At 34.0% G+C, this 21,085-nt stretch overlaps 1 protein-coding gene across 3 annotated transcripts; it reads left to right on the forward strand.

Moving 5' to 3' along the window:
* Positions 1-1,010: 1,010 nt before the first annotated feature.
* LOC114193159 (DNA topoisomerase 2-binding protein 1-A) lies at positions 1,011-20,811 on the forward strand. 3 transcript variants are annotated; one of them, XM_028082868.1, is made up of 18 exons: positions 1,011-1,127; positions 1,214-1,448; positions 1,522-1,564; positions 1,930-2,051; positions 5,547-5,654; positions 11,259-11,403; positions 11,486-11,577; positions 12,419-12,512; positions 13,069-13,552; positions 13,667-13,809; positions 13,981-14,309; positions 15,663-15,830; positions 16,507-16,797; positions 16,956-17,372; positions 17,479-17,523; positions 17,616-17,701; positions 20,225-20,315; positions 20,522-20,811. In XM_028082868.1, exons 2-18 carry the CDS (start codon positions 1,254-1,256, stop codon positions 20,597-20,599), a joined length of 2,931 nt encoding a protein of 976 aa, XP_027938669.1. In that variant the 5' UTR covers positions 1,011-1,127; positions 1,214-1,253; the 3' UTR covers positions 20,600-20,811. The 3 variants fall into 3 exon arrangements, with proteins under 3 accessions (XP_027938669.1, XP_027938667.1, XP_027938668.1); XM_028082866.1 differs by having other exon boundaries at positions 1,014-1,101; XM_028082867.1 differs by having other exon boundaries at positions 1,014-1,101; positions 20,234-20,315.
* The last annotated feature ends 274 nt before the right edge of the window (positions 20,812-21,085 follow it).

The raw sequence follows: 21,085 nt of genomic DNA on the forward strand, positions 1-21,085 counted from the left end.
ATTGAAGTAAACAAACATTTAAAATATATTTTAATTTGAATATTTGTTTTTCTTTTATATTTTTTTGAAATATTTTTTAATTTTATCAACTAAGTTCATCAATGTTGTAGTTTGCAAATTTAATAAATGTTTTGGTTCTCATGAAATTTTATTTGGTATTCTAATATAAAATGTTGACAATTATAATTTATTTCAAAATATTTGATATGGAAGAAACGATCATCCTCCTAATATTGAATATTTGATAATATTATGTTTTTTTTACCATAATTTTTTTTTTATAAAAATTAATATTGAAGTAATTAGAACAGGATACAGGTATGGGTACGAGATTATACCCGTTACCCGGTGGGGATTGGACAAAAGTTTGATACCCGTTGGGTTTGGGTATAGGGATGAGGATGAATTTTTTATGCGGAGATGAGTATGCGATAGCGAAACCCGTCCCCGCCCCGCCCCGTTACCATCCCTAGATGTGCGGTCCTATACAAAATATTTCGATGAAGTAAAATATACATTATATCCATTATCACAAATTTTCCCAACACAAACAAAATTCATAACAACCAAATATACTATAAACATCAAGACAGAAGATTCATAATAAGAATCACGTTAATTACGTAAAATGTATTTAAATGCATATAAGAAAAAGCATTATTTCACGTGACAAAAAAAGTATATATTCATAAGAAATTACGATATGAATATATGTTTTTACTATGGGATAACCTATCCAAGTTAATGACTTAATCTACTTAAATTGACAAGACCAATTCTTAAAAGAGTCCGATGATACATCCAAGTTGATAAAGATATTTTTATTTTTTTTAAACATTATATATATATATATATATATATATATATATATTATCTTTGAATTTGTTTAAAAAATTATTTATGTTGTTATTAAAGATATATTTTGTATATTATTTAATATGACATTGTTTTAAAATTTGAACTATAAAATTTATTGCGTTAAATTTCATAACCATCTGACCATTGATCTATGGTCTTGGTTGAGTTAATGATCCCACCACCGGCTGTGAGCATCGCACTTTACTCCATCCAAGCCAAGCAGATCAGCAACTCACATCTTCAGTCTGATTTCACATTCCCGCGTTTTTGTATACTCGCTCTTTCACTTTCTTCTCCATCCAAACTCACTCCACAATTCAAATCTCTTACCCCAAATTCTTCTTCTTCTCCATAGTTCTTCCTCTCCCACGAAAACGAAGGTGAAGTCGACGAAGATGTTGAAGACGAAGACGTTGAAGACGAAAGCATTCCAAGGCGCCAACGTGTTCATGTCGCGAAACCTCGTGCCGCCCGAAGTGTTCGACGCGCTGCACGATGCTGTTAAAGATAACGGTGCTCAACTCCACCTCTGCTGCGATCCCTCCCGTAACGGCCCCGACGATTACCACATCATTGCTTCCAGTAAACACGTAATTAGTTCCTCACTCATGCTCTCGTTCATTAATTGCTCTTTCTTTTCTGATTCCTCTATCTGTTTCGCAGGAGAAGTTCGATGATCTCAAATCCAAGGGCTGCAAGTTGCTCGGTAATTTTCCGTTTCTATTTTGCTTCGATTATGTGTTTGAAGTTGCCTTCTATTGTTAATTGAACCAGTCTGGATTGTAATGTCTGTGTTAGACAATGGCAGTTCTAGGTTTCGGTGGAGGTATACGAGAAATTCTTCCATTGTCTTTCTCAATCTTCACGTGACACATAATCAAGTGTTATTAATTTTTTTGTTAATTTTAAAATTTAAATAAGTTATATACATTAGTTCGGACCAATGCAGTAGTTCAAAACCACTTAATGACTCCACACACTCTTTATAAGTGTGCCTTTGTGTTGGGTTATGTAGTTGAAATTGAAATTGGTGTTGTTCGTGAGCTTTGTTTCTTCTTTATTATTCAACAGGACCTAGATGTGTTCTTTCGTGTGCCAAAGGTGGAAAGCCTTTGCCTAAACAAGGCTTCACTTGTTGTCTTGCCATGGATGGCGTCAAAGTACTTGCATCTGGCTTTGATACGGAAGAGAAGGTATTTTCGTTGTTGTCCACGTTTGTGTGTTCCTATTTTCATGGTAAATCTTCGTTTTGGTTGTTATGATTGTAAAGACTATTTACTTACCCCGTCTTTAAAAATCTCTCGATCCAATTCAATCCCTGAACATGAGAAATGTTCCAAAATTTTGTTATCTTTTCTTCTTCACTAGGTTTTCTCCATTGCCATTAGGGGTTAAGATGAATAAAACATTACTGCATATTATATAGTCAGGGACTAGAGGGAAAGTTTTGTAAACCGAGGGGCTAATGTGACCACTTACAATCTCAACAACCAAAGTCAGATGTTTACTCAATTGGATATCGGCAGAAGGATGTGATCATATATTCTCTTTTGACAACGGCCTTTCTATTCTCTTTCTTTGTCAGCATTGCCATGAACTACAATGTGTCTCTCTTTTTCCCGGAACATTCTTCAACAGAAAAAGGGAAAATAAAAAGAATCAGAATTATGAAAGGTTTCTTGAATATAAGCAACCTTTTATTTAAATATTGATACTATTTGTAGTTAAGTAGTTATGTATTTAAAATCATATTTTGTATGGCCTTCCCTCCCTTTTCATTTAATTTTAACTTATCATATTTTGATGTTTTCATTCTCTTTGCTGTAGTTATGTATTTAAATTCATATTTTGTATGGCCTTCCCTCCCTTTTCATTTAATTTTAACTTATCATATTTTGATGTTTTCATTCTCTTTGCTGTTTTTGGCTTTCTTATTGTTCGTTAAAAAGTTGTTACCATTGTGCTTAAGGTGCTGTCTCCTGAGAAAAATTCAATCTTCAAATAAGTAGTCCACTAAGGTCTGTCTAACAATAGAACTTCCAGAGGTATGCTTTCAATTATTTTGATCATGGATGTTTGTTTGGAGAGCCAAAGACTCAGAAACTCAACAAGTAATCCAAGAACCAAGTGGTGATAGCCCAAGGGAGATAAATATTTGGCTTTTAAGAAAATATATTGAAGGAAGATAATTAAAAGGTACAATGTAGTGCTAATTTCTTTTTAGATGAGATGTCTAAGAGAGTTTGGTTGGCTGCTAATGTAGTCTTGTGAATGAAAAGGTTTTGAATTGTGAAATAAGCAATCTTGATGGTGGAATGAAAATGTTCAATGCAATTTAAGAAACAAAAGAGAGTGCTTAAAGCCTTATAATCATGCTAAAATGTTAAGAATTAGACAAGGTAGTGGAATACTTGAAAGGAAACAAGGAAACTATGAGTGAGACACAGTCTTTGAAGAGTTTTAACAAGATATTGGAACAAAGAATGGAGAATGTAAGATGTTGTTAAAAGTAAATAACGGAAAATAGGATATTTTTATCAACTAAAGTAGGTTCTTCTTAGGATTCAAGACAAAATAAGGATCTGATTGTTAAGTGCAGTTAATCAAATGACAGGATGTTAGAATGACATCCCCCAAAAACGTTGTGGGAGCATTACAAAAAATAAGAATGGTACAAAATTGTTTCCACCAAGTGACGTTGTTGAGCTCAACAACCCGTTTTGTTGTGGTCTATGGCTGCATAATGTGTGAAGAAGAATCTCTGATGAATTTAGGAAATAGTGAAATTAGGAGGACAAATATTCTTTTGCATTGTCAATTTGTAAAATTTTAATAACAAACACCTGAAAGGATTAATATGAAAGAAAGAAGATTCTTATTCAGTTAATTAATTTAAAACAATACATCAACTTCTATATATAGAGAACTCAAACCCTAAAGTAATGATTACAAGAATCTCTACAATCTTCTAACAACTTCTAACAACTTCTAATAATACATTTAATATTCTACTAACAACTTTCACTATTGCATTTAATACCCAACTAACAACCCAAACCAAACTGATTTTGAATTTAGGTAAAGAAACTATGAAAAATAGACAACACATCAAAATGATTTTTCATTAGAAAAGCTTAAGTACAACTTAAATAAAAGTATCCCGTTGTTAACATACTTGAATGGGGCCATAAGTATCAAAGTGATCTAAAGCAGAAAGATGACACATGTTTATTGACAAGGGATCATAACTGGTACAAGTGTGTTTTCCTTTGTCGATTGACACAACTCACTGAAAGGGCTTAACATAAAAAAACCTAGGATTTGAAGTAAACACAATTTTTTTCTCAAAATTAGAAGAAAATAAATTCTCTTTTATTGAGTCTCATTGAATACATTAAGAAATGAATTTTAAGTTTATTTCAACCCTAAAAAACTAGTTTGTAAGATTAAGTTTGTATTCACTCATATACTGTAAGTTTATGTTATATCTAGTCAATGTGAGATCTCTAACATATCTCTTATGCTGAGACATACATTTTGAGCATGAGAGTAGATATTTGTGGGTGTTCTGATAGTGGCTTGATAGGCCCACCAAACAACAAATCTTGTTAAGATATGCTCTAAATGACTCTGAGTCCATATTAAGAAGTGGACTTTAAACCTACTTCAACCATATAAAACTGGCTTGTAAGATAAGGTTTACACATATATATTGTAAATTTATTTTATCTGTTATAGATGTAGGATCTCTGACAACATACATCTGATATATGTGTGTGTGTGAATAAAACCAAGTTACAACCAATATACAAAATTAAAACCAATAGTAAAGAAATTTGAAACTTTCTAAAATATCTTGACAGAATAGAATCTTAAAATTCCTAAAGTATCCCAACATTTTTCCACACTTTGGTGGCCAAGACATTGATGATCAAGTGTAATAGACATAGATGAGATAGACAATTGGAGAATGAACTGATATAATCCTTAGACTCATATCATATCTCCCTATTTTGCTATAATAAAGTCATATCTCTAACATAATTAGATCATATCACTAACTTAATCAAATCATATCTCTAACTAAATTTAATTATATGGGATCAAAACTAGGAAAGTGGTGGGGAAAATAACAAAGATGAAATGCATTTGATACGGACGGGATGTTTAAAAATGAAAAAGACGTCAAGGATTATTTGTGATTGAACCAAATTTAAATGAAAGTTTTATTGTCCTACTGGATCTTTTGTTATATTCTAGGGTAGTGAATATTATGTTTCAAAGGAACAAGAAAAAAGTGGGAGTTATGGATGATGAGAAATGATAATAATGAGGAGGTATTGGTATGACACCAATTAAGTGAAAGATGGATTTTTTTTAAAGTGGTTTAGACATGTGCAAAGAACCTTACTAGAAGCTTGAGTGAGAAGGATTTTATAGTTTTTACCCTTGTGAAGAAGGGGAGATGGTAACCAACGTAATAGAAGAAAATTGTGAAGAGGGATCTCATGTTGAATAACATTTTTGTGAATTTGTTCTTTAATTAAGCTTGATGGCATCATGTAATTCTTGTTGCTGGCCTTACCAAGTGGGATATAAGATTTTTGGTTGTTTGTTGTCTTCTCATATAATTCTTCCTCATTTTTTTTAATCTCATTTGGCAGTGTTTAATGTGTGTGATGTTGCAGGTTAAGATAGAAGAGTTAGTGGCTGAAATGGGGGGAGTTCTACACACTAAAACATCGTTGGATTTGAACTTTGTCATTGTGAAAAATGTTTTAGCTAGGAAGTACAAGGTCTGGTACAAGTTTTTATCCCCTATTTCTAGTTTATTCTTAATTATATCACACACACAATGTTATTGAGTAAATATTGTTGCAAGTAGGTGGAATTTTCTTTCTATCATTTTATGCTGCGTTTTATTCCTCTTCCCTATGAACTTATGTGTATGTTCTATCTTGCATCTTATTATCATCCCCTCCTATCAGGTGTAAGAAATAAACATGAAAAGAGAGTCATGTGACTGAGAGAGAAAGTGTTTAGTAACAAAATAAAAATGGAGATGATAGTATTCACGTTTTGTCTGTCACAACACAAATACATAGGAGAACTTCCTAGAGTAGCGGTTGGAGGAAGTTAGAGGCAGTTACAAACTAATGTAACGGCCTAGAGATATAATTACAGAGAAAAAGAAAAATAAAATACAACAATAACAATAATGGACAAAACGGTAAAATAATAAATAACAAGCAGAAAAACAGATAACACTAATAGCCCCCTCAAACTCAAGGTGAGGGATGAAAATGGCGGAAGTCCATCACGTTGACTATGGTATGCAGCAAAAACTGAGTGGAGGAAAGGGGCTTGGTTAGAACATCAGTCCACGGATCAACACCAGGAATGTGGTAAACACGAAGTTGCTTGGAAAACACCTAATCACGAATAGAAAAGATGTCAATCTCCATATGTTTGACCTTGGAGTGGAAGACATGATTATGAACGATGGCAATAACACTTTGGTTGTCACACAAAATGACGGGGTGTAGAGAAAGTAATGTGGAGTTCTATGAGCAATGCTTGAATCCACGTAAGTTCAGCAGAAGCGTGGGCTAGATTGTGGTATTCAGCCTCATCAGTGCTAGAACGAGAAGTGGCGTGTTGTTTATTAGACCACCATGAAATGAGAGAAGGCATCAACAAATGGGATATAATGGGATTTAATGGAGATAACCCGAGGTCGAGGAAACGTGAAAGGGACCCCATAAATCATCAAAAATTAATTGAAGGGGTTTTGTATAAATAGTAGTAAAGGGTGAAGATGGTAAACAATGAGATTTGGCCAAACAACAAGAAGAACAAAAATGAAGATTTTTATTAATAAAAGGAATATTACATTGAGTCATAACCATTTTAAATACATTAATATTTGGATGACCTAATCTAGAATGCCATAAATTCAAGATGGAGAAGAGGGTCAAGCAACAATAGACAGGATAGCAATAGGAGGACCAAACTTTGTCAGATCAGAAGTGGAGGAGCAACATGGAGATTGGAGGGGAGAAAAGGAATAAAGACCATCAACACCAACAACACCATGGAGGAGAACTTCATGGTGGCCCGAGATTTGATAGTACAAGAATTAGGAAAGAACTCAAAATAAACACCATTTTCAAAAGCAAATTGGCAAACACTAAGAAGGTTTTTAGTGATGGAAGGGACAAGTAGTAAACGATGAAGATGGAAAGTTAATGAAGTGTTTGTAGCAGGGTGGAGGGTAGTAGAACCAGAGGCAAAAACATGCAAACCTTCACCATTACTAACATAGATGTTGTCAAGACCATCAAAGTGCTTGAATTATTGAATGTGTTGAGAGTCATTGGTGACATGGAAGGAAGGAAGCACCAGAATTTGGAATTCAAGGTGTGGTGTTGTTAAGAGTGGCAGATGATGTCAACATAGTACTAGGAAAAGGATGGATAGGTTGTGTGGTAGTGGATAAGAGGAAGGAGTGCCAGAGGAAGCAGCAGTGGAAGAGGTTGTGTTTTTTCTGTGAGATTTGTAGTAGGATCATAGAGAACCAAAGAGTCATGGGGTTGAAAAGTGGGGTTTGCACGAAAAATGGCTAACATTGGCAGTATGGCCATACTTGAGACATATTTGGCATTGGAAGTTGGCAAAACGGCCACTACAGCCATGGCCACGATTGTGAGGACGGCGAACGCCACCATTAAAAAGATAGGGAGGAAAGTTGGTGTGGGCTAGAGATGGAGCAACATTAGAAGTGTGATGAACTGATAGAGGAGGAAAGAGAGCCTTTTGATGACATTGAAGGTGTGCTTCATGAGCAAGAAGAAGATCCTCCACTTCGGTAATGGGGGAGTCTCAAATTTGCTCTCAACAACGGAAATAACAACAACATACTCATGTGAAAGACCCTCTAGAATAGCATCAACAATAGATTTGATGTGGCTTAAAAAGTCATGCATAGATTGAGTGCCAAGGGTTTGGTTCCTTAAATCAGTGGGAAGCTGGTGCGCACGAGCTTTAGTTTGAGTGAAAAAATAGTCATGGACTTGGTCCCAAACTTGATAGAGACGAACAACACCAATAACACAGAAGAGCACAGGTTTGGAGTCTTTGGCATTATCTGAATGGACTCTTGTAATGGTTGTCACAAAAGGATTTTTAATCATTTGGATGGAGGTTTTGAAAACTTGGCTGACTTCACTTTTTTGTTTCAGAAATACCCATGAAACTCGAGTGCAATCATCAATGAATATGACAAACCACGAGCCCTAGATAAATAAGAATACTAGAGGATCCTCATACATCCACTTTGTAAATTTACAAGTATCATAATGAAACATTTGTTTGTCAATTTTTCGAAATAAATTGTGAAACATAATTTCTAGGGTATTGAATGACGTATTACCTAAATGAAGGTGGTGGTATAACTAGATTTTTTCTCCATTGGAAAGAGTTGTTTTTGACATCAAAGACAAAGAAATTTTACTCTTAGGGCTATGCATCCTCTAGAAGGTAGAGCCCATTGTCTTCCTTAGCAAGTTTAATCACCGTCCCCATTCTCTGATCCTAAAATGGGCTGGTTGTAGGATTAAAAAAAACCAAACATTGTAAATCTATTGTAAGTTTATGAACAAAAATCAAATTGGTAGATAATTTGGGAACATGCAGAACATCCTTCAGGATTAGATTATGATTTATCATAATATCTCATTTTCCAGCAACTGTAATGAAAGTTCCATCTGCTAGTTCAAATTTTTAATTGCATGGATAGTCTCTTTAAGGTATAACCTATAGTAGATGATTAAGTCATGTGGTCGGTGGCTCCATAATCAATTGCCCAGATACCTTTAGAGGAATTTAAAGTATTGACTGTACAGGAGTAATGAATATTACCTGTAACGGCTAAGGAGCAATGAGTCTGTAGGTTTTATTAGTGTGTCCAACAATCCCCTTAATTATAGAATCTCCTTTGTGCTAAACTTTGTTGTGGGTCTGAGTTTTTAAAGTATCAGACATTTTTTAGATTTTAACCATGGCAATGCAAGTCTAGGAGGAATATAGTGGAATAAAGAAAGTATTGTGGTGTTGCAGCAATACTGACTCAATAGGTAAATACAATGGAAGAAAGAATGTGGTTTTGCAGTAATGTTGGCTGCGCATGAGATTACACAGGATCCCAAGGAATTTAGAGCTCTAATACCATGTCAAAGAAATTGTTTATGATATCATTCATAAGGGAGCAATTGCTCTTAAATAGAATAGATAGATATAATAATTGAATCCTAATATATGATGGATATAATCTATCCCTACAATTCTTGATTAGTGATCTTGTACAATGAATATAAAATATATTTTTAGTAATCATCGTAATTATCCTCCTAGTTATGAAATGTAATTAAATCTTCTAATTATGTAATTAAAACCGTACAAGGAAATATTAATTGCAACATAAATCAAGGGATTCTGACAGAGAAAGTAATATTAAAATTAGATAGAAAATCTTACACCAGCATATAATATGGTTTAGGTTTAACTTTACAAAATCAGTTTGTAAAGTGAAGATTGTCACCCACTTACAATCATATTTGGCTATATCACTAATTGTATGAAATTGCCAACACCCTCTTCCTGTTTATTAGACATCTTGAGCATGAAGTTTGCAACATTCGGCATCAGCAATTGGTTCGATATGACCCAATCATGGGTGGTCCAATAGACTTAACAACAATAATTCGATGCAAAATAGACTTGTTAAAAGAGAGAGAAAAAATAGACTTTAATTAATATGAAATTATATGTGTTTATTACACAATGTAAATTTATATAGGCTTATTGCATTTACTATACCTAAATTGAGGATATTTTTCTTCCTTTAAACCAGAGATATATTCCTAAAGACTACTACTATTACAATAAATACAAATTATATTATAGTTTTCAATGAATTCATCTAATGCTCTTTTCCGTGGTCATGGTCCAGTATTTAATATATGTCAGGAGTTCCATATAAATTATTGTTTGGCACTTTGTTTTGTGCATGGTTTAGCATCCAAACTTTCGGTGGCTACAATGGTTCTTGTTGGAAGTCCCACATTGACTAGAGATAAGATAATTTCATAATATATAAGTGAGGTGCAACGGACCACCTACTAATTTCTAGTCCCATACATGAGATGAAAATACCTCGGCGTGAGGGAGTGTGTTGGAAGTCCCAGATCAACTAGAGATAAGGCAATTTCATAATATATAAGTGAGGTGCAAACCTCACCTTACAAGCCGTTTTTGTGAGGTTGAGTTAGGCTTAAAGCCCACTTCTAGCATGGTTACAGAGCCAAGTTAGAGCCTATCCTAGCGAGGTTTCTTGGACATTCTATTTCATCCGATATCGGGCCACTAACGGACCACCCATTCATTTCTAGTCCCACGCACGAGATGTATATACCTCGGCGTGGCGGGATGTGTTAGAAGTCCCACATCGACTAGAGATAAGGCCAATTCACAATATATAAGTGGAATGCAAACCTCATCTTACAAGTTGGTTTTGTGGGCTTGAGTTAGGCTTAAAGCCCACTTTTAACATGGTATTAGAGCTCGGTTAGAGCCTATCCTAGCGAACTTTCTTTGACATTTTGTTTCACCCGATATCGGGCCGCTAACAGACCACCCACTAATTCCTTGTTCCACGCACAAGATGAATATACCTCGGCGTGAGGGGGTGTATTAGAAGTTCCACATCGACTAGAAATAAGGTAATTTCATAATATATAAGTGGGTGCAAACCTCACCTTACTAGCCGGTTTTGTGGAGTTGAGTTAGTCTTAAAGTCCACTTCTAACATGGTATCAGAGTCAAGTTAGAGCTTATCCTAGCGAGTTTTCTTGGACATTCTGTTTCATTCGATATCGGACCGCTAACGGACCACTCATTCATTTCTAGTCCCACACACGAGATGTATATACCTCGGCGTGAGGGGATGTGTTAGAAGTCCCACATCGACTAGAGATAAGACAATTTCATAATATATAAATGAGGTGCAAACCTCACTTTACAAGCCGGTTTTGTGGGGTTGAGTTAGGCTTAAAGCCCACTTCTAACAGTTCTTAATAGAGCTCATATGTGCAGTTTCTTGGGCTATGTATTGAGTTGGTTTGGCTATTTCCCTACAATGCATCTAGATGACCATTTGATTATGCAAATGTGCTGATACTAAAAAGTCACCGGCCTTTTCTGAATATGCTACTTGTATTTTAAGTTGGTAATAATTCAAAAAATCAGTTACTCTGTCTTTTCAATCTTTGTGAATGTTTTAATTGTCACATTGAACTTATGTTCATGCTTTACTATCTACTGCATCTATTTGTGGTTGGCAGTGGGCTTTGAATGAATTGAAGAAACCAATAGTCACATATGAATGGTTAAAACAATGCTCGGAGGAGCATCGTGTTGTTCCTCAAGAGTCATACAAGGTCCTTCCTTTCTCTGGGTTAAAGATTTGTGTTACTGGAATTCCTGCAGGTTGTAACTTAGCTATCTGCTACTATTGGTCACAATAGAATGCTTCTTTGTTGGATGCTAATGAGTTTGAGATTTTTTTCAGATGTTCGTAAAGAGATGGAGAAGCTTATTTTACAAAATGGTGGAAAATACTCCGCAGAATTGACGAAGAATTGCACACATTTGATTTCTGAGATATCCTTCTTGTTGAATATAGTGAAAATTAGATATAGGAGTAATGTCCCTTGTGTAGAAAATACACATAGGGTAATGTATTTGTAACAAAGAAAATATGGGCTAAAGCCCAAATACAAATAAATATGAAAAATAACATAATTAACATAGGGACTATGTTTCCCTAATTAACATAAGACACAATATATCTAACATTTGTCATGGTTGTTGTAAATGATTGTGTATATTTTGGACATGCAAATATTCATCTATTATTTGAGTTGAGAACATATCTTGCATTATTTTTCAATAGTTCTGCCAAAATGACAACAACTTATGTTTTTCTAATAGGAACTTGGATATTATGGGGTACTTAAATCCCACATTGAGTATTATGGGATACTCACTGAAATATTTAAGTGTCTGGTTCTCTCCCCTTAGTTGCTAGTTTTTATGGGTGAGTTTTCTAAGTGCTTGGGTGCTTACTAATTGATATCAAAGTTGGTGTTCAATGTCTTGGAAAAGACTACCTATTGGAGAGTACACATTGTTTGAATGTATGACATTTATTTATTTTTATTTTGTAACAATCTGCAATAATTGTCAGATTGTTGTTTTCAACACCAGCTGGCTTGGTGAAATTTTGTTTCACCTGCATTAGTGAACCTTTTGATAACACAAGTTATTGTAAGTGAAATACTTTTTGGCATGCTATTCTGTGTTTTGGTTTCTCGGTCTCTGCAATTGCATCAGCTTAGAGGCTTAGGTGACCCTTCATGCTGGAATAATTCAGTACATGAGCTCAAGGATATCTTATACTTATTTAAACTTGGTGGATATTTGTGTTCTTGACTGTTCTTACGCTCCTCAAGGTGACAAGTACAAGGTAGCAAAACGATGGGGCCACATTCATATTGTGATAAGGAAATGGTTTGATCAATCAATTGCTCGAAGAGGTAACTTCTATGCTATAATGATGTTGTACTACCTTTCAGGTTTGAAATTGAATAGTAGAATGCCATATGTTAAAATATATTGTTATTATGATATAGTAGTCTCGGACTTTGACTTTGGGTTTAGGCCAACTCAAATTCAAAATGATGTATGTACCCTGTTCCCATATATACACTATTTTGGCCATGTCACTTTTCAATGTGAGATTTTCGCACTCCCTTACTATAAGAACTAGACATCTTGAGTTTGAAGTTTATAAGACTGGACTTGTGCGTGTGATCTCATTTGTGGTACAATAATGCATATTTTTGGAGGAGCAATTTGCTCTATTTATATATGGAGGCCAATGTGATTTCACCAATATCTTAGGAGGAGCGAATGAATAATTACTAGGCCAGTAGGAATTTGAAGTTAATGTTTGTATTAGTATACAATTATTCAGAGCCCTGTGAAATATCCTTTCTCCTTTCTATTTTCCATCTCATCTCTAAACTTTGAATGCCACTCATTGTATTTGACTTTCATCATTTATTTATTTGTATTTCTTTTCATGGATAGCATGTCTGAATGAGGAGTTCTTCCCTGTTCAGCATGGATCTGTATCTTCACATAAAGTAACTAGGGACTTAACAATGCAACATAGCCAAGAAAAGGATATCGGGAAATTGCAAGGTGCGGCATCCTCAGGTACTACAGATTCAAGTGTGCGAGCTTCTTGTGCTGAGCTCATTGATAGAGATCATGAAGCTATGCCATCAGAATGTATGTCCTCTGTTCCACAAACCCGTATATTTGCTAAGGAGGCAGATGCTGAAGCTCCATTGCAGACCAGTGGTGAATTGAACCTTGACAATGTTGTTGCTGATGATTCTGAATCTGATGATAATGGCTTGTACTTATCAGAGTGCAGAATATTACTAGTTGGTTTTGAAGCTTTAGAAATGCGGAAACTAATTAATATTGTGCGCAAAGGTGGAGGCTCTCGGTATATGTCTTTTAATGACAAATTGACACACATAGTAGTTGGGAATCCTACTGAAAAGTAAGTCAACTCTGATATAATGAAGAATTTTTTTGGGTGCATTTCATGTTTATGTTTTTCTCGATAGTTTCTTAAAAATTATTTTTTATATTGTCATGCATTGTGTTTTTCAAGGGAAAAGAAGGATGTGAGGAGTCTTGCTGCTTTAGGTGTAATTTATGTTGTTAAAACCTCATGGCTTGAAGATTGTGACCGTAAAAAGAAAGAAGTCCCTGTGCTTAGGAGACACATTGCGTATGATCTACTTCATCCAAAAGGTCTGGTATTATGATGTGCATATTTGCTTTTGTAGTCTGTGTATATTATCTCTTCATCATGTTGAAGCTAGAGAGCACTTTTTAGTTAATTTATTAGATTTTTCTTAAATAATTTATGACTTGATTCTATTGAATTCATGCTTTATTTGTTCGCTTATTTCTTAATCTCAGCAAGCTTGGTAAAAGGAGATGTAACAGAAAGCACATCAATGGATCACAGTAAAAGCTCCAGCTGTCATCAAAGCTCGCATCAGGTGGACTTTGAAATTGTGAAGCCAGAATCTTTGGAGAAAAGAAAAGAAGAGATAAAAGATATGGATATAAATGGTCACTCATTCCGTAAAGCAAATTGTAGAACTATGTTGCAAGATCAACTTCCTGATAATAAATTGAGCACACAAAGAATGAGCCAGCATGACTTCAGTGTTCAAAATGAAAAATCAGCAAATGTTTTCAGAGGGAAACTGTTTTGTTTTTCAAATTTGTTTCCTGAAGAAAAGGTAAGTCATTATGATCTTAATAGGCATAAACTCTTCCTGAAGAGTTTATTTGGTTATTTGAAATCAATCCCCGCATACTTCATGGACAAGATATATTTACGGTCTTTTGTAAACAGAAAAAGGCCACAGCTTTATTCTAGCACAACCTGTAACTTCATCGGTATTAGATTTAGTATAAAAACATTCATGCACGTTTACATCACAATTTAAGCTTTGGGGATAGTTATTTCATGACATGATATCAATTGTCAAAGGATTTATGAAAAAATAGTTGAGCTCAATCCTTGCTATCCCTATTCTTCTAATAAAAGTTGAAGCAAAAGGTAGGTCGACCTGTGTATTGGTTTTGTGCTTTAGTGGCATGTTAGAGATGCAATAAAATAAACTGTTTGCGTTACTTCACTTAACTTAAGGTTTTGGATAGTTGGTTCATGAAAATTAGGAAACTAATGTAGCATTTCAATCAACCAAATAATCCCTTCTGTTTTCTATATATATATATATATATATATATATATATATATATTATATATATATATATATATATATATATATATATATATCAGTCCAAATGAAGTTTATTTTTCCACGGACCTCAAGCATTAGTTGAGGTTACTTAAGGCTGTCAAGTAGTTAGTTATCAAATTCAGCTTAATGGTGTACCAGTATTTGTTAATGATAAATTTGGAATCATATAGACATGAACCAATTATCCAAAAAAGTAAGTTGATTGGTGAAGGAACCTGACTGCTCTTACATTAAACATACCGCCTCACATGAATCCCTTGGTCTTGTAAATGTGGATGCACAAATATACCATACCCTGTGCTAAAACTTAACCTTTTGGCTTTAGAAGAAAGGGGCAACAGGGAACACACCCTAGATTACATGCTATAGGTGATTTCTTAGATGCTTTGTTGACTAATTTAAATAAATTACTAAGATAATCGAATACCATAGTAACTATTTCAACCACAGCCTTTTGGTGCTTGGGCTCTTCATTTTTTGTGTGCCTGATATCTGAATCATCTATTTTGATATGACCTAGCTATTTAGTGTTTTTTGTGTTAAACAATAGGAAAGAGAGAGATATTGAACTGAAAAGGGGTTCCGCGACAACATAATATTTATATTGAGAAGAAAGAATAAATACAATAATATAAGAAAATTGACAACCTCTAAGAATAAAGATATGATACACAAATAAATATAATCGTTCCGTAATACATATATAATTTAGATATGATAGGATATTGTTTTATAAATAATCATAAATGTTATGCTTCACCACAGATATGCACATATATATGTTCATGGATATTGTTTAATTTCAGTTTCGATAACTTTTTTCAGAGAGGTGAGATTGTTCAATGGATAAATCAAGGGGGAGGAGAGGTAATTAGTGGGCAAGCAAAACAGATTGTCCGCTATACTGTTGAGTGTCATGGTGTAACACCCATGTTGGCTGGTGATTCCAAGAGTTTGTATGTTTCCAGTCACTGGATACGATCTTGTTTGGAGGTAAGCCTTACTAGTCTTACAGTCCTAGATTTCCCTTCTCAGCTCTATTTTAAGATGCTTTTAATCTTCTGCATTTTTCAGGTTCTTGTTGGGCTAAAGTTCTTGATATAAATATTGAATAATTAGGATGGATTGAAGGCGAAAACCGAGAGTAGTCTTGATCCATGTGTTCCAAGTTATTATTTCAAAAGTTCTATTAACGAGAATAAAATAATGATGGAAAGTTGGATCCATTTTTATATAGCTGCAAAATTTCAACACTTCAATCAGATGTGATGCATGCATGTATTGTTCTCCTTATATTTTTCGGAATTTAAATGCTGAAATTGGGGTTACACTTTTCTTTTTCTGATCTCTGGTATCATTTATTATCACAAACAAAAGAATCTTGAAAAGGAAACTGTAAGGTTAACTCAATTCTATAAAACTAAGTTGTAGTTTAAAGTTTTTATATATTATAATTTGGTCATATCTCCAATCAGTATGTGATCTTCAACACACATGCTCATGTTAGGACAGGGTATCTCGAATTTGGAACTAGATATTTGTGAGGGGTCCATAGCGGTGTATATACTTCTATTATCGTTGTGTATGATGATTTCTTTTTCTTTTAAAAGCTGGAATCATTGAGAATATGTTGGTTTACCTACTTATACTTTGATTATTTTTCTTGAAGGCTGGATCCTTGCTGGATGTTGACAGTCACATTCTTTATTCTCCACTTCCCTGTCATGTTCCCTTGCCTGGATTTGAAAGCTTCCGGTTTTGTGTTTCACAGTATGAGGAGAAAGACAGAAATCTCCTAAGAAACTTGTGTTTTGTTCTAGGAGCAAAATTTGGGGAGAAGCTGCATAAGAAGGTTACGCATTTGTTGTGTAAATTCACCAATGGACCCAAGTATGATGGTGCTCGTAAATGGGGGATTCAATCAGTTACATGTGAATGGATATTTGAGTGCGTCAAACAGGTAATATTATTTATGGTGACCGTGTACAGAGCAGTGAGAGCTTCAATATATGTTAAAGCATTGACATTTTGTTTGTCATGAATGTCTTCATGCATTTTCTATGCTATGTATTATTTACTAAAATTGTCCTTATCTACATGCAATCTTTTTTTTTCCAGAATGGAGTTGTTGCCATTGATCAATTTTTACCAAAAGAAGTAACTGCTCAAGATCGAGAGGCGGGACTTTGTACCGTGAGTCAATTTCCTACCCAGGCTGCTCAAATGATAAGTGACATGCCCTCGCAGTTGTCAAGTCAATCACAAATTTTGAGAGGCATCACAAATAAAAATGTGGGTTGTGGAGTTGGTAATCATGAGACCAATTTTAAGAAACCAAGTGTTTATAGTAAAAAGGCCAGACTTGTGGAAGAGTCTTGCCTAGCTAATAAGATGCCTTCGGCATCAAATTCAGGTATTCATGCCTATGGAAAGAATTTTTCTGAAGACAATATGCTAGTAGATGGTGGGGAGGTTTGTCGTACTGTTCCTGATGTTGCTGCTGCAATTGAGGACTTGTTAGAGCAGACTAGTAAGGTACAAGAGCTGTTTTTTTTTTTATGTTGATATTTCATTAAATTTGTTTTACTGTGCTCATGGCCAAAGTGTTCCTGCTAAACTTGTTCATTTTCTTCTCACAAAGATGCATGGTCAGAGGTCTCCAGCACAGACAGGGTGTCAGAGCGGTGTATCCTTAAAGTGTTATCAATTTCATAGATGTTCTATTTTATATTTTCCTTGATTTATTTTTGGGAGTAGTTATCCTTGATGGTAGAATAGATTTACCCATCTGATCTTTCAGTCCTTGGTGAAGATAATTCCAATCCTCATACCGTTTTTGGGTTATCAAAACACTGGTTAAACAGGTTAGCTTTTAGTTCCCATTTAAAATTTATCATATTGTTCTCATGTCGCCACATAATCTTTCTTTGTCAGAATTAGATTGTTTTATGTCCACGGCCTTTAAATGACCTATGTGATCACTTTATTGATTAGAATTTATTGAACACTATGTTTATCTATAAGAATTATAATGGAGATTGAATCTGGTAACCATTTTTTGATATACATTTTTTTTACCCTTTGTATCCTTATATTCGTTAACTGTGTCTTTTTAATTTTCATTACCCATGAAGATTAAAATTAAATAATTATAACAATTATTAAATTTGAAATATATTTTTTATTCATATTTTATTTTTATGTAACAAATTTTTATAAGTTTAATATAAAAGATTTTAGATATACTTTTATGATTTCTTATAGGTTAAGATATCTTTTTGGTCTAAATTTTCGTCAAGTTTTGTCAAATACGTCCTAATCTTGTTTTTGTATTCAAATAGATCATAATTTTCGTCAACTTTGTTCAATTCAGTCCTTTTTTACTAACACCGTTTAAGTCATTAATGATCATGAACAGTGACTTTAAGATGTCACTTTGTGGTTTTTTTGATTTTTTTAATTTTAAAATTTTTTTTAAATTTTTTTTAATTTTTTTCAAATGCACATGTGTCAACCCCAGTAGCATGTCACATGTCAAAGTCAATGTTCTATATTCAATTTGGTCCCTATATTTGTTATTTTTGTTTAATTTAGTCTTAATTTTGTTCCTATCGAAGATGTGACCAAATTTAATTTTTACATCAAAGTTATAATGATGTGAAATTTAATATATTATATAAAAATATTTAATAAAAAATGTGAATTTTAATATAAAAATTAAATTTGGTTTCAATTTGGAGAGGGACCAAATTGGTTCATGTTAACAAAAATTGGAACTAAATTGAACAAAAATAACAAATATAGGGATCAAATTGAATATAGAACATTGACTTGGACACGTGACATACGGTTGGGTTGACACGTGAACATTTAAAAAAAAATATAAAATAAAAAATAAAAAAACCACGAAATGACACGTGATAGTCACTGTTCATGGCAGTTAATGATTTAAACGGTGTAAACAAAAAAAGACCCAATTGAACAAAATTGACGAAAATTGGGACCTATTTGGACACAAAAACAAAATTAGGACTTATTTAACAAAATTTGACGAAAATTAAGACCAAAAAGGTATTTTAACCTTTCTTATAAATTTCAACCACCTAGCAATTCTTCTCTCTTAACGTTTTCATGCAAATATCATATATTACTCCGTCATATGGAGATTGGAAGTTATGCTAAATAGGGATGATTATAAAGTATTGGTAATAAATAAAAGAATAATTATAGTTATCTTAGTTTCTTGATTACCATAATTATGTAGATCCTGGAATTGGCCAAGGACCTCGCAATACATTTTCTCCGAATATTTAACAATATCCAACTAGTTACACACGGCTGGCTCTTTCATTTAATATACCATGGGTGGCTCCTTCTTAGAATTGGCGCCTCATCCGTTTTTACGTTGTCCTGTGTCTCCTTAGAATTTTTTGTTCTGCCTTTTGGAATAAGCTGGATATGCCCATTAGTGATGGTTAAAATTGAAGTAGAAAGACCTATTCTTTGTGTTAATGAATCTGCAATAACTTGTGCATTTGGTTGGAGCATAACTATGAAATCCTCTAGGTGCCGTTTATGCAAAGCAATTATGGTTTCCCAATGGTAGTCCTTTAACTTGTCAATGGATAAGTGTCCATTAACATAGTTAGTGTAGATGGACGGGTCAGAGACACCAACAGAGAATTCAGAACTGAAAGAAGCAGTGGAAGATGCCATGGAGGAAGAGAAGAGAGAGGAAAGAAAACCCTAAAATACCAAAGAGGTCTGATTGAATCAACAAGACCAGATCCAGAAAGAGCAGGACGAGATGATCGGCGCAGGTGATCGCTGCCGGAGACGTTAGGTGGCGCGCCGCCACGTGCAGCGGCGAAACAGGAGGAGGCACGCCTTCGAACGGCGTGCGAGGGAGCATCGCTGCTCCGATGGTGACGATTCTGGCGACGTTGAGGTCGCCTTGGCGATCAGAATTGTGTGGTTGTCGGTCGGAACTGACACTTCAGTGCCAACAGTGACGGAGGAGGCAGCGGTTGCAGCGACAGCGGCTGAAAAAAATACTTTAAGCTCTGATACCATGTTGAGAATAAAGAAAATAGGGTTTGAGATTAATCACCCTTGTGTATAAACCACAGATAGGGTAATATATTTATAGTAGAGAGATGTACAATTAAAAAGAGTAACTGAAAAAATAGAGTAAACAGAAGATATTGTTTAATATCTAACGATCTTAATAATATCAAACAATATCTAACAATAATGTTTTTATTTAGTGTGAAAAGTGTGATAATAAAGTTCAAACTCTTGTCTATTTTAATAACGATGTAAACTATGCGAGAATGCATATCATTTTTTCACTTCTTTGAATCAGTACTGAGCATATATTCTTATAGAAGTGACAGAAAAGAAGATGATGGGGAGGCTTCTCAAGACAGACGAACAGGAATATACGATGGTTTTAGTGAAACACAGACAGAATCTCAGGTTATATTTTTGACATTGGCTACTGCTTTTACTCTTCAATTTTTTCAAGTACTTGTCTGGTTTGTGACTTCTTTTTTGTTTAAACATATTTTGTTACATATACCAGTCTCTCCCTCGAACTATAGTTAGTTACCTTTTGCACTTGCTACTTACTAATGACTATTTGAGTGCATTTGGTGAATGTCATTTACTTTTGTAAAATGCAGGTTGTTGGTTATGAAGAAGATTTGTCAGGAAGGCAAAGCCTTATAGATAAATACCGAACTCGAAGTAGCACGCAGTGAATAGGATCAAGAATCTGTTTTGTCCTGATTTCAAAACATGAAAGATAAAAGAAGAAAACTCAACCTTGGTCAGCTAATGAAGGGAACATTTTAGCACATCAACAACAACTTAGTATAGGTCAATCAATTATGTCTATTTTATTATGTTATTCCCATCTCCAAAATAAAATTGCATCTTTATCTCTATAGTAACAAGTATAAATTTTTTATCCCATTTTGATTCCTACATGTTAAAATTCACGCAAAAAAAAAAAACATAAAATCAATATTTAAAAAAATTATAATTATATAAATTTTAAATTAGAATATCAAATACCAATTAGATTAAAGTGAAATAATTATGTAAAATATTATACAATTATCCATAAATAAAATTTTATGGCAATCGAAATTCTTATTTTCTTTTTCTAAATTCTAAGAATCTTTTCTATATACTAACAAAAATTATAAAACATCACTTAAGTAAAATTGCATAGAGAATAAAGA

This window comes from Vigna unguiculata, chromosome 8 (genome assembly GCF_004118075.2).
Source record: "Vigna unguiculata cultivar IT97K-499-35 chromosome 8, ASM411807v1, whole genome shotgun sequence".
In the NCBI taxonomy this organism is placed as follows: Eukaryota; Viridiplantae; Streptophyta; class Magnoliopsida; order Fabales; family Fabaceae; genus Vigna; species Vigna unguiculata.

Coding starts and splice junctions, on each gene's coding strand:
- LOC114193159 (XM_028082866.1), top strand. CDS start 1,028: ATGATCCCACCACCGGCTGTGAGCATCGCACTTTACTCCATCCAAGCC. Junction 13,810..13,980: donor TGATCTACTTCATCCAAAAG/GTCTGGTATTAT, acceptor TCTTAATCTCAG/CAAGCTTGGTAAAAGGAGAT. Junction 20,316..20,521: donor AAACACAGACAGAATCTCAG/GTTATATTTTTG, acceptor TGTAAAATGCAG/GTTGTTGGTTATGAAGAAGA.